At 37.7% G+C, this 14,124-nt stretch overlaps 1 protein-coding gene across 3 annotated transcripts in view; it reads right to left on the bottom strand.

The window, feature by feature from the left end:
- Nucleotides 1–14,124, bottom strand: part of LOC110040455 (polyamine-transporting ATPase 13A3-like) — a 188,958-nt gene that overhangs the window by 89,510 nt on the left and 85,324 nt on the right. For all 3 annotated transcript variants that reach the window (XM_020745691.2, XM_020745692.2, XM_089282495.1), the window contains 3 exons: nucleotides 9,559–9,747; nucleotides 7,345–7,455; nucleotides 6,905–6,951 (listed from right to left, as the gene is read on the bottom strand). In XM_020745691.2, coding sequence (XP_020601350.2) covers nucleotides 6,905–6,951; nucleotides 7,345–7,455; nucleotides 9,559–9,747 — 347 coding nt within the window. The remainder of the gene's footprint in view (nucleotides 1–6,904; nucleotides 6,952–7,344; nucleotides 7,456–9,558; nucleotides 9,748–14,124) is intronic.

The following is a 14,124-nucleotide window of genomic DNA, read 5'->3' as shown; positions in this document are numbered from 1 at the left end:
CAAATCTTTTACTTCCTTGTGAGTGCTCTCCACTTCTGGTTAGTTAAAAATAGTCTACGTCCATCACTACCTAAAGCCTGGTTCTCAAACACCACTGACATACCTGGGATGGCCTGGGACACTGTTACGGCATATGTGAACATTTATTGCTGAATCATAATCTATCCCAGGCATTGACTGTGGCTTGCCTGCAAAGTTGAGCTGAGTTCAACTTCACAGGCAAGCCAGCAGTTGTCAGCGGTTGTTGGCGATGAAAATATTTTATGTGAACATCATCTGCAGATGCAACGTACTCCAGTAAGACAATTCAATCCATATTAATTTTACCCAGCCTGATCAGTTGATAACAATCAATAATCAGAAATCCAATCAATCAATATCAATTGATGACAATGAGTTGTTATTGATTGTTATCGGCCATTCGATGACCAATCAATAATCACAAGCTCAAGTCCTCTAATTGCTATCGATTGCTATAGATTGCCATCGATTGCCATGTGATGGAAAGTGGTTCCCTCAAAGGTACAACTATCGGAGAGCACTCACACTGTACGGGTGGTCATTCGACCATCAAACAGTACCATGAACGATTTCAGAAAAATGCAGTCCGATGGTGTCCATTCTTTGAGGATGAAAAATGGGAAAAGTTTTACTCTGTTAACTCACCTCATCTTCCTTCTGGAAATACTCGGTTCATGCCTTGATATAGTGATCTACATGTATGTAGTTGCCTCAATATGGGCCATCATCGTGATGTGTATTTTAAGATCAATTTATTTATTAACTTTACTGACCCATGTTTTGAGGCTCTTATTTCTAAGTTAAATGTTTGCACATGTGAATCTTGTTTCATTTTTATATCAAGGGAACAGTGAACTGTTAACAAAGGAGCAACGTATCCATTACATGAGTGGGAACATTTTTATTGCAGTCACCTTTCACATTTTGTAAAGAAGTATAGTTTTGCATTTGGTTCTGTTATGAAGATCAATAAAGTATTGTTGCTGTTGTTCACAAGGGAAATGGCAGCCGAGCATTCATTACATTTTATCCTGGGGTTTTAACTTACAACGATGACATAAAGCCGTAATATGCAGCTGTCATTTCCTGCTGGGTGTTTATTTAACGTGTTAACACCCTATGCATTCAGCATCAACCATCTTTCCTCATTTTACTCTCCTGACCTACCTAAGTTCCCAGCTAGGTTCGAGTAGAAGTAACTAGCGTAGCACTTATTGTGTTAGTAACTTCTTTGGCAAGTCTAGATATGATATGTATTTTATATACCCACCCAAAAAATATGGAAGTCAATGAAGTTGCTAGTCGATGACAATCAACAGGAATCGATAATAATCAATGACAATCAATGGCAATCGATAGTAATCGATGACATTCAATGACAATCAATGGCAATCCATGGCAGTCGATGACAATCAAAAAACAAAAAATTTTTGTTCATTGATTGGTCATTGATTTCCGATATCAATTGTTATTGATTGCTATCGATTGTTATCGATTATCAGTTTCATCGACTGATCAGGCCAGGATATTTACAGGTGAAATGGTCGAAAATTGCGCCAATTTGTGCAAATTTGAGTTCCAGGGCTCAAAATTAACAACCAACTGGTCGCATATGCAACTAGACTTTTGGTTGTGTGTCTAAAAAATCATGTGTGGTCGCACCACCACACCAAAAAAGCCAAAGTACAGTGCGACTTCTCTAGTGCTTACTCAACTGACCATACTAACATACTCCAATTGCTAAATATAAATGTAAACATAGCTATAACACAACCAGGAACCAAATAATAAAGTTGCACCATTTTCCTTTCATCGGTGTGTGTTCTATTCGTTATCTTAAACCCTAATTTCCCAAAGGATTCTCCGCACTTGAACGTTCATTTTTCCCCACGTTCTGTGTTGTAAACAACTCCACTGACGTATGCAAATAAAGGAATGAAGCTCATAAATGTCTTAAAGCTATTGCTTTCTGTTTTTACTGAGGCTTCCATAAAGCTAGCCCAAGTCAGAAAATGCAGACCTTTCTTTTTCTTGGTTGCCAAATGGGGGTCATAGTGCCAGGCGGTCTTAGCGGAAGCGTGGAAACTGGGGATAAAGAATTAAATCGTGTCCTCATTCTTCGCGAACAACAGGTATAGAATGCTGCGTTTTGTAAAGAAAGCTTTGTTTTCGCTTGTCTGACATACAAAAATGTCCAGCGTTTTCAGAACAGGGCGGTCCACAAATTCTATGGCTTGAAAGCTAGCCAAATGAGCAAAGTTCGTGCTAGTTCTCACGAATACCCAGATGTTGAAAAAATCAAGAATCTTTGTGAACAGAATTTCAAAGGTGAGGCAAACAACAAGCAATTGGATAGTGAGGATACCCAATGAGGCGACATCAGTAGTTAATATCTAAGCTTAACTCTTGTGTGAAATATCCTGATTCTTTCATTATAATAGTAATAATAATAATAAAGATCTTTCAGCAGGGAGCCCACTTCACATACATGTGGTTTTCAGTGGGGCCCTGCAAAAATAAAATTGCAAAAGCTAAAGAAATAGTAGATTAAAAATAATAATAACATTTAACCATTGTACTAATAGAAATATAGAAAACAGTAAAAAAAAATGATAATTAAAAATTAAGAAATACCCCTAGTTCGACTTTTAAAATTAAAAATACTGATACTGTTCCTAACTTCATCGGGTAAAGTGTTCCATTCATTAACAGCATTGTAAATAAAACACTTTTGTCCCCAGGAGCGACGGGATGGAGGCTTACAAATGTTGTCTTTACTTCTCGTATTATACCCATGAATATCTTTAAAACTAAAAAATTAAAATCCCAGTCAATTAAACCATTTAAGGCCTTAAAAATAATTTAAATCATGCAATGAAAACTTCTTCTCTTCATGTTCTCCCAGCCGAGCTGTACAAGTGCCTCTGTAGCAGATGAATGCATTGACTTGTCAAGAACAATCCTCGCAGCTGTGTTTTGCAGTACTTGGATTTTATTCATCAGGATTACATTGTTTTTGTCTCCCCATGTAACATCTGCATAGTCTAATAACGGTATTATGGTCGTCTTAACAAAAAGTTCCCTGATGTTCCTCGGAAGAAAACACTTAATTCTTCGTAATAAACCCAATCTTTCCGACACTTTGGTACAGAGGTGTTCTACATGGTCTGACCAAGTCAGATTCTCATTCATGATGACACCCAGATACTGATAAGAACTCATTCTATCAACTTCCTATCCATGATTGACAAAGTGACATCATTAAATGAATTCAGCTTCTTATTACCACTGATGAGCATAAATTTAGATTTCCAGACATTTACAGTCAGTTTATGCTCGAAAAGCCATTGTGCTGGTCTGTCCAAATCATGATTCAGTAAGGTCTGTAATCTATAAGCTGATTCTGAAGAGCAGTATAGGGCAGTATCATCAGCGAACAAGGTAACGCTGCTGTTCTTAAGGACGCTGGGCAGATCATTGATGTAAATGGTAAACAATAATGGGCTGAGGATTGACCCTTGGGGTTCATTTGTTTATTTGTTTTTGTTGTGTTCAATACTGCTAGAATGGGCCCATATTGCAACATGAAGCCCGAATCACTCTTTTTGGAGCGTTAAGTATTCTTTTCCAGTAGGTGCTACAAGTATTTGAAGCTGTGCGCCTAAACAGTTTGGCAGTGCACCTAAAAATTTACACCTGCTCACACAAGTGCTCCCAAAGCCAAAAATAAACTTTGAGCCCTGAGTACATCAGTGATCCATCGCAGATGTGCTGCGACCCACTGAAACACATCGCCGAAAGTTGTCAGTTACAACCGGCGACTACATCACAGGTAGTCGGCAGGATATGAGAACCAGGCTTAAGCTTCCTTCGTGCAGTATGGCATTACATGTATGTACTGTGCGTAATGCATCTTTGTAAAGGGATGCTGTATAAATGCAAAACAGATTGTAATAATTATTACAATTGCACTGAAAATGCTCGATGTCTGTTAAAATATGCCTTATATTTAAAAGATAAATTCTTTTTCTAATTTGAGTGTTTAATTTCAATGAAGGTTGGTCCAGAATGCATTTACCATGGTTTAAAATAAACATAGGCAAGGCATGCAAGAGTTATTATTTGTGTGAAGTGTTGGAGATAGAAGCATTCATGGTACAGTAATGATTTGGTTGATTTGACAGGTTTTTTTGGTTGTGATGTTACAACGGTCATGGTAAGATAGCTAAATAGTAAGCTATAAAATGTTTGACTGAACAAACTACAGTAATCTGACACGTCTCCAGATTAATGTAGATACCATCTTATTGTCTAACAGGCAATTTGATTTGTTCTTTGATACAACCCACACTATGATTGGTGTGACACACGCACATGCATAACTCCCTCACTCACCGATCACATGGCCCTTCCAATCCCCAAGAGGAATTTTTGCTCAAAAATACTCAAGTTAATTAAGAGACTTTTTCGCATTTTATACGAGTCGTAAGTTTACCCTTTTTACACAACACAACACAACTTCGCCGAAAATAAAAAGAAAGAGAAAAAAACCTCTCTGACAAGTTAAAAGTCTGATTTGATTAAACTGCACTTTAACTTGGTGCCACGCAGTCTTCAAAGAACATTTGAATAGTTTTCATACTTTTTACCTTTAAAAAGATTGGACTGAAATGAATGTCATCAAATAAAACTATTAAACTGCTACTGCAGAGACGTAAAAACCGTCCAGAAAAGAAAGGTTCTTTTTTGTTTAATATCCTGGAAACAATAGTTGATAACTTGTTAGCTCTAATTGAATTTACTCCCATGTAAAAAACAAAAGTGTTGAGTTACCATTTGTTACTTAAGATAGCAAACATCTCGTGGGAAAAAGTGGTGACAATTCGTCCGCTCTAATTGAATTTACTCCCTTGTGAAAAACAAGAGTGTCAAATTACACTTTGTAACTAAAAAATAAAAAGATCCATTATATTTGCATGCAACAAGAACAAAACAATCATTACCTGCACTTACTATTGTAAACGTTAGAACTGTTTCAAATGTAAATAGTCTCATCTCCTTAAAACATGTCCTAAGAACTAGAAGCAACGATTCGTGACTTCTAATTGAATTTACTCCTTTTGAAAAACAGAAGTATGAAGTTACCTTTGTAACTAAAAATAAAAATATCTCGTTCCATTTGCATGCTACTAACTCACGAACTGTTTCAAACCTCAAGGCTCATCTCGTTCACAGCTAAAATCCTCAGCCTAACCCACAGAAAATGTCGAAGTAAACCCAATTTATGAATCCTTCCTCCTCTTTTATAGAAGAACAAATATGGCTGTTCTGAATTCTACCGGGATCAAATCTTCTCACATACCATTTACCTTTACAACAAGAAATTTGATTGGCTGTTTATAGTAGATCCAATCTGATTGGTGTGACATGCATACATCTCTCACTCACTCACTCACTCACTCACTCATCCATTGACCAGTCCATAACACACCTGGCGTGCTGACTAAGAGGTATTTTTTTTACAAAAAAATAACTCAATAATTATAACCATAACCATAATTGCTCAATGACTCCACATTTTTCATAATCAAGTCAAAGCTGCTTGGTAAATTATTCAGAAAGGTATAAGAAAAACAAGCAAAGTTATTTATGTAGGCAAGGTGGCTGCTTTAGGAACAATCAGTTTACTTTACGAATCCAGTCCCTCGCCATGATCAGTAAAATTAATGACCTTTTGATACAAAAGGATCCTATCCTTCTAGTATAGTTGCTTGCCACTCAAAAGTGATTTCCTCTATTAGCATTCTAGCATTAGAATTAGCACTAATCTAACAGAAGTAAAACTAAGGAAAATGTAACAGATGTAGTAGTGGTTAACATATTTCCACATTTTCTGTATTTAGCTTATAGTTATTTCACAAACATTTTGTATAACTATAAAACAAGCAAAGTGATAAAGTTTCTTGCCAGTTTGTTCCAATTTCCAACACTAAACTTGCACTTCAGTTGTAATCAAACCTTTAATATGTTATTTCTGACTGGAATTGGAAAAACATGCCCGCAGTTGACTTAATACAGTCCAAGTGGCCACAAGTCCCTTGACTGACACCCTGGCTCGGAGATTGACCAATCACGCATACACATGACATGCATGAGCCTCTCCAGCAGGGTACCCTCTGATTACAAAGAACCCTTAAGTAATGTTCAACAATAGTTTTACTGAGCAAAGTGCTCAGTCTAGCTACGCGACGGTGTCACAAAAATTCTACCTCCCCTCTGCACTGCTTTTGCCGCCTAGCTGCTAGCAACCCACCAGCAGTTAAGCAAGTCCTTGGGCCAGCTTCCCAGCCTGGCCTTTAGAGAAGCTTCCTCTACATTAAAAGCAGCTCACTGCTTTTAATGAAGCTGCTCTTTGCTCAAGCTTAAGAGAGAGTATGTTTGTGGAAAAGATTTATTTATTATAATGTACACTTTGTTAAAAGCATAATTTTTACAACTGATGTCAATACTTTCTGGTTGAAAGTCCATCAAATCGTCAGAGCATGTCATTACTAAAGTGACTGATGAAGCCAACCCTAACTTTGAAATTTATGCTTCAGTATGGGCAAGGTGTCTGGGGGATAGAGGGAACAGAGGAGGAGTTTGTCTTCCTTCAGATGTCTCTCGACTGCCTCGCCAACTCATTGCTGTTTAAAAGCAGACATCTTTGAGTCTGTTAGAGCGTGCTAACTTCAAGGATCATGTGTCACATCTTCCCAGGTCCCACGCTTTAGAGGCCTTGAGGTAGCACACCTACTTCAGTGCTACATTTACACAATACCCAAACTACACATCTATTGCACATAACTACATAACAAGTATGGTACTATATTAAACCACTTACCCCTTGTTTTACGAAGGTGACCACACTGTATGAGAATCCAACTATGGCTGTTTCAAGTTAACACATGAATAAAGTCATTAATTTACATGCCAAAAAAAATTAATAGTTTGATTAGTTCTTGCAATACTCTTATCAAGTTACTCCTCTTATAAAAGTGCCAGTTTAAGATAGAGAGAGAGAGAGAGAGAGAGAGAGAGAGAACTGGGCAGTTTTGCAAAACCATGCCCCCTGGGTTTCTGCCTGGATTCAGGGAAGAGGCCTAGCCAGCGGCTATTAACCTAGGGGGGGGCTCCGTCAAGGCTGGGCTGGGCTGGTGACATGGCCCAGGCACTGGGCCATAGATGTGTGTGATATGCATGTGATAACATAGTAATGTATGTTCATGTAGAGCATAAAAAGAATCATGAACAATAATTGTCATATGCCTAGTTATGTCTTACCAAGAATTGCCAAAAGACCAATAAACCGAATGGAGTCCCTGAAGAACCTAAAGCCTACAGGTTTTGGACTAAGGATGGAACGAATTAAGCCACCCTTAGTTGTGGAAAATCCTACAAAATAAAATATCACATAAAAGAAAATAGTAACAATCTGAAAGTTCCATAAAATAATATTATAGTACGACTTAAAGAGTTTCCTGGTTGTAAAATTTACTAAAACAAACAGTCAATAGCCTGAACAGATCACCTCTGGTTCTACTAGCCCTAAAAACTAGGTCTGCAATGCGTACTTGTGGGCTTAGGGTTAGGTGAAGTATTGTAGTCTTTTGAGTACGCAAAACGTAGAAAGATAAAAATACAATAATAAATGAGGTTTGTGGTAGGAACGTACTTGAGCCTGCTGTTTTTACTACCCAGCGCTTCTGTACAAAAACCGATTTATTCAACATCTTCTCCACAAATGGTATAGTTGTCAGTGTAGTACAGTGGAGAAGTTATCTGCCTTTTCAAATTCGTTATCTTCTTCTTCTTCCTCATCATCATTGTCGTCATTGTCGTCACCGCTGTCGCCACCACCTCTGCTGTCGTCTTCAACCAACGGCCACTTTTTTGAAACACCAATACATTTTCTCATAAGAAAACTCCATTAATGAAGCCACCTCATTGATACGGCCAACGGCCACATTCTGAAATCCCAACCTGTGTAATCCTTTATAATTTTACCCCATTTATATAGCCACTCAAACCAGTTGTGTTCATCTCTTCTTTGTTAATATTGTATACACTGATTCAAGTTTCAATTTGTTTTTAATTATATCTGCATTCTGGATGTTTATTAAAGAACAGTTCGTTAGAAGTGCAATTATGATATATCTGTGAAGATGTCGACATTCAATTTAGACCAGTCATGAGGTTTGACCCCACCCGCTAATACAGCCACCCTGTTAATATGGCCAAGTTGGCCAAGTTGGCCCATTGGTGACCATATTAATGGGGTTCCACCATACTTATTAACCTAGAATGTTCAGTCTTTACAGGAAAATGTCAAATCAAGACCTTGCCATATTGGTGAGCGATGACAAGGTCAATACACCAAGGCTGAGGTTTGAGATTTTCCCGTAAATACTGAACATTCGAGGTTAAGGTATCAGTATACCTCAGTTTCTCTAAGAAATGTGAAAATTCTAATTGTTTTAATGGCTGGCTAGAAATTTTCTGGTCTTTCTTTCTCAAAAAATTCAGGATGATAAGCTCTTTTGGTTTTAGAGATCCAGAGGAATACCAATTTTGAATTTGTAATTATCGCCAACAGAGCGTTGCCAAATTCCTGTCATCGTTAATGAATTCACCCTCTGTCACGTGAATATTACTCAATAGAACGACCAGAGTTGACCGGGTTATTATCCTTCACGCAATCACGCTTCCATCATCTTGAATCTAACACTTCATGAGTTATGACTTATCGATCGCTTAGAACAAACCAAATTGTCAAAGCATGCCCCAAGCATTCCAATGGTAAACTTTAGAATGGTATAGGAGGAAAATAAAATCACATTGCCACAATAATCAAGGCATGTAAACAAATATGATAAAGGCAAAAGGGTAAAAATTACTTCATTATGAAACACATCTAAACCTTTTATATTTTCAGCAAAATAAAAAACAATTAAATTCCTAATTTATCAAGCTTGTAGGAAATAACTTTGTATACACATACTTTATTAGGGGTTATTTTCAAAACCTCCATAAGAAAATGCACTAACGTGAAATGGTCATTTGAGGTATACTGACACGTTAATAAGATGTTTATTATATGGCTTTTTGCTTTGTTTTTGCAGGCTCATAATTAACCTGTGGACATTACAGAAGAATAATGCCCTAGAATTAGCCAATCAGAGTGCGCATTATATTGGCTGCAAATATAAGCCATATAATAAATAAATGCTCTTTAATCCAAGATAGCAAAACCTGGGACTACTTCAGTGATGCAATGCTGTCTTGTTTTGGTTTTGTGGGGTTTTAAAAATGCATGTGTTTTGTTTAAATTTAGCTTGCACTTTAAAGTGCATACATGAAAGTTTACACCACAATGCTTTACTGTGTTAGGGCTTTAGTGTTCTATCACTGGCAGCTCCCTAACATCATAATAGTTTACCTTCTGTGAACCTTCCCTAAAAACAACAACCATAGACTTCTACTCCAGCAGGTAGTTACCTGTTCTAGCAACCACTGCCAGGACTCTAGCATGACCATAATAACGGGTTTGTATTACTGTTGTGCCATTAAAAAGGGTGTGTCGCTTGTGTTGATCAGGTTTATATTGTTCTTCTCTTTGTTCCAATGGATTGCTTGATAATCTTTTTACATGTGGTAATGGAGTCTTTGTGACTGGTACACTTTCACCTGGGTGAAAAAACACAGCAAAGAAACATTGATATCATACAATATAAAATTAAATAATTTAGCCATACTTCTTCTACTGGCACTGTTTTAAAATCTTCAAAGGGGTTAATTCCTAAGTTACATAGTTACAGCACAGGCTATCAGCATATTGGTCATTTAGAGGTACAATACATATTATATGTAGCATACACGTATGAATGAGTAGCTTCTTACTTATTTTAGAAAGTTTAACTTAAATGATAAAAAGAAATTCCAAAATAGAGGAGAATTGCACCAAAAGTAAAACCTTTAAATAATTAACCCCTAAACAGATATTAGATGCCTGTGCTGTGCACAAGCATTCTCTCTTACCTCCCCTTCTAAGTAATAAATTCATTCTTTTCTTAAAACTTCCATAACTTTTCATGGACAAATAAAGCAATATCTGGCAGGTATGGGGGTCAGGTAGAAAGATACCATCTTGCACAACCTGCCAGATAACATGATTGAAATTGGCCCAATTTAGCATTGAAATAGCCCGTTTCCGAATTTTTTTAAGCAATGGTGACCTAAACCAGAGCTCGTGGGTTCAATTCTCACCAAAGTCAAAGAATCTTCCTTTTCTAATTACACTAACCCAAGACATTCAATGTGAAAACTTAATCAAGAATGCGCCAATCACTCATCTGATTTAAACATATGCTGACATCCAAATACATAAATCTGTATCCTTGCAAATTAGAACTATTTGTTCTAAGAATACAAATGTTACCCGGTGCTACCCCACATACAGAAAACCAATAAGAAACCACCCTTACCTAATGCAGCAGCCCAAGATCCCGAGGAAGTGGTACAGAATAAGTAAGCTACAACATTTTATAGTCATTTGTACAGGCTGTTTAAAGAAAACTTAATCAAAAAAAAAGTTTGTGAACATGAAGACTGACCAACCTAAGAAAACCAATATCTGTTGCCAAATGCTAAAGATGTCTTGGTACAGTTTTTCTGGACCATACCAAGCCTTTTCAATCAGCTTTTAACAGTACAGTGGAACCCCGTTAATACGGACACCAAGGGGACATGCCAAAATGTCCGTATTAAAGGGGTGTCCGTATTAACCGGGGTCCTCGGAAAAAAGTCAGGGACACGTGTTTTATCGATACAAACACTAAGGCCGACACTTGTATGGCAACAAAACGTTTTAATTGTACTGTAAATTACAAATCATTAACTGTATCACTCTCGGTTACATTTTGCCTTTGCAACCAGAGCCAGGAAATGGTGAGGACAAAAACGCGGTCACTGTGCTAACTGAAAGTTGAGTTATCGGCCACATTCCATATCACCTCGCAAACACCAAAAACTGCACTGGTATAGTCACCCATTTTATTTCAAAGCCTACTAATCGAGGATCAGTTGAAGTATGTGGAAAAGCAGTTAATCGGGGTGGAGGCCTTGGTATGGAAATACCGTGTGTTTATATTTTTGACTGTCCTAGGAAGCACGTGGATTTACTTGAACAATTAATAGACGTTGGCAACAACCCAGCAATATGAACGGAGGCCGATGGTGATAGTGGCAAGCATAAGACATCAAAGAGGAAGAAGGCTACAAGCAAGGAGTGTAGCAAAAGACCAAGAAAGTGAAACTTTTGTGTAAGCGTATCAGGCAGAAAACTTTATATAAGGACTGCAGACTGGGTAATGCACCGGAAGAAAGAACTGGTCAAATGCATCATGCTATTTTGCTACTGTTTCATTTAGTAATAAAATTGTATTAACCCGCCAAAATCTGTCATAATTTGACCAGGGTACAAAATCTCTAATTAGCACATAATCATGACAATGACAATAGACAATGCACAGATACAAACGGTGTCCGTAAAGCGGGGTTGACGATGTATAAGTTTGTCGCTTGGGACACAGAAAAGTGTCCGTAATAAGCGGGTTAATTTTAGAAAAAATATATGAGCTTTTCGTCGGGGAAAACGAAACTGTCCATACTAAGCGGATGTCCGTAGAGCAGGGTTCCATTGTATTCCCCATATCAGATTGATATGAAAATTAAACCAGTTACTGAAAATGGACTGAGGTTTGGGATAATGTATTTCTCATGGCACTTGATATTTGTGACCGTGAACGGGAAAACGTACCTTAACGCTTATCCGTTAAACAGTCGCTAGCGGACAGATAGCTAATGGATAGTTAATGGCTTTCACAACATTCTAACGTTCTGTCCTCACATTCTAATGGTTATCTAATTGTGCCTAACAGATGATCAAAGCGTTGTAACGCTCTCTCCTAATGTTCTAAGGGCTAACTAAGTATGCCTAACGGATGAAGAACACGTTCTAATGGTTGTTCTAACAGATGACTGAAGCCGTTTAACCGTTGTCTAACGGCCTACATCTAAGGACGTTTAACGGTTGTCTAACGGTTTACATCTAAGGACTTTTAACGAACGAACAGCATAGCTTTCAGTCCAATGTTATAAACACATAACTGTGCCAATCCGTTATCAGTCTTACACTCACGATTTCTAAAAAAAAGCAAATCACAAAGTGCCTATTTCATCTGTCGTCGATGGGACAAACATTTAAAAAATTATTTCCACGGTGAGCATTGAAAGCGAAACTCAGTGATATAAACTATCACTTCCTCATCGAGACAGACAAACTCAGAATTTGAGTCCTTTATTATCGTGTGGGACGCGAAACGTCGCTAAACCCGCGTGTAAACAATTTAACTTGCCAGTCGAACAGGGTGAACATTTTTTGTTTTACTCAAATGGATTTGTTGCTTGCTCTTCTTTTTACACAATGACTTTGTCTAGAGTTTTTTAAAAGTAACTGTCTTCTCCAGCTGTGGATTCGCAAAAGATTACACTTTCGGCTTGATAGAGCATGCGAAAAGCGGTACCTTCTGAAGTCACGAAGCTAGTCTCGAAGCAACGGGCGTTTTGCTGGCGCTGGTTTCATCAGATAAAGTTGTTTTTGTCACATACATGTAGTTAAATTGGTTTCTTCTGATTCAGAGTCAGACAACAGTCTATCAAAATATTTATCAAACTTTCTGCCGGAATATAGCCGTTTCTCACATCTTGGAAGATGTAAACATTTTTATGCAAATTTTTGAACCTGCACTTTGTGACATTGACACATGAGCACAAGTTCTTCACATGTGATCAGTGTTTACTTTGCAGAACATCTTTATTTATCGTAAACATGTTTTGTTTTGGATCATGTATAATAATTATAGTGTGAAGGCTTTATTGAACTTCATTTGAGTTGTATTTATCAATCATTATGGCATAAAAAAATAATAATCGCCAAACTTCTCATCAAAAGATCGCTATCTCTCATGATTGTTTTGAACTAAATGGAACGCAAGAGCTGCTCTCGTTTCACACTGTGTTAGCCTACGTACCACATGCTACTTCAACGCGTGTCATGCCATTCTAATGGAATCGTTTCCTGCTTAACGTATGCTAGTTTATTCTAACAGATCCTGACGGCTTCCCTAGCTGTGCTAACGGATACAGAGTTTTTGCTAACGGTTATGCTGTCCCGTCTAATGGTCTGATGCTAACGGCTAATGGATACATGTCTCTTGCTAACGGTTGCACTCTCCGTTCTAATGGCCTGATGCTAACGTCTAACGGTTGGGCTAACGTCCCTAACGTTTTTAAGAAAACTTTCTAACGGATGACTAACGGATGCTTAACGCTTTTGCCCGTCTAATGGATAAGCGTAAAGGTACGTTTTCCTGTTCACGGTCACATTTCCCTGGAAACAATAAACAAAAAAAATAAAATCTGTAAAGCACAAATTTTGTGCAAACCAGATATAGTATGGAAAAGCTAAGACCAAGGCCTTAAACTATGGTGTATGGCAAACAGTATTATACAGGAATAGCAGATTTGCACATTGTCGTCTTTTGACCACAACTATCAGAATTCCTTTTGTTAATTCTTTATTATTTAAATTTTGAAGTCCCAGTGAGATTTAAATAATAATTGCCCTAATTAACATAAAAAAGAAAAAGTGAAAGGTTCTGGTAGTTGTAGTCAAGTGACGCCATCATGCAAATTGCCTATTAAAAAAATTCTGTATGTTTGATCTCGAGTAAATTGCAAAAATTATACTTTTGCATCAAAGTAGTAAATGGACCGATTGTTTAACACTTGAAAGCCTCACTCATCACCCCGGCACTGACGAAGCCAGCACTGGGACTAGAGAATATTGGCAGGTGCACAAATGAGAGGGGCAAAATACTGCCCAAAGCTTATGGGAAGTTGCTACCCAAAGACTTAACTGCCAGCCTCAAAGGAGGTGACACCCAGTTTATTGACAGACAAAAACATCCTCCATACAGGGAGGGAGGTGGGAATTTTCTTTAC

This window comes from Orbicella faveolata, unplaced genomic scaffold (genome assembly GCF_042242905.1).
Source record: "Orbicella faveolata isolate gen_17 unplaced genomic scaffold, um_ofav_v1 contig_12, whole genome shotgun sequence".
NCBI lineage: Eukaryota > Metazoa > Cnidaria > Anthozoa > Scleractinia > Merulinidae > Orbicella > Orbicella faveolata.
The sequence above is the reverse complement of the archived record's forward strand: the minus strand, read 5'-3'. Positions and strand labels throughout refer to the sequence as shown.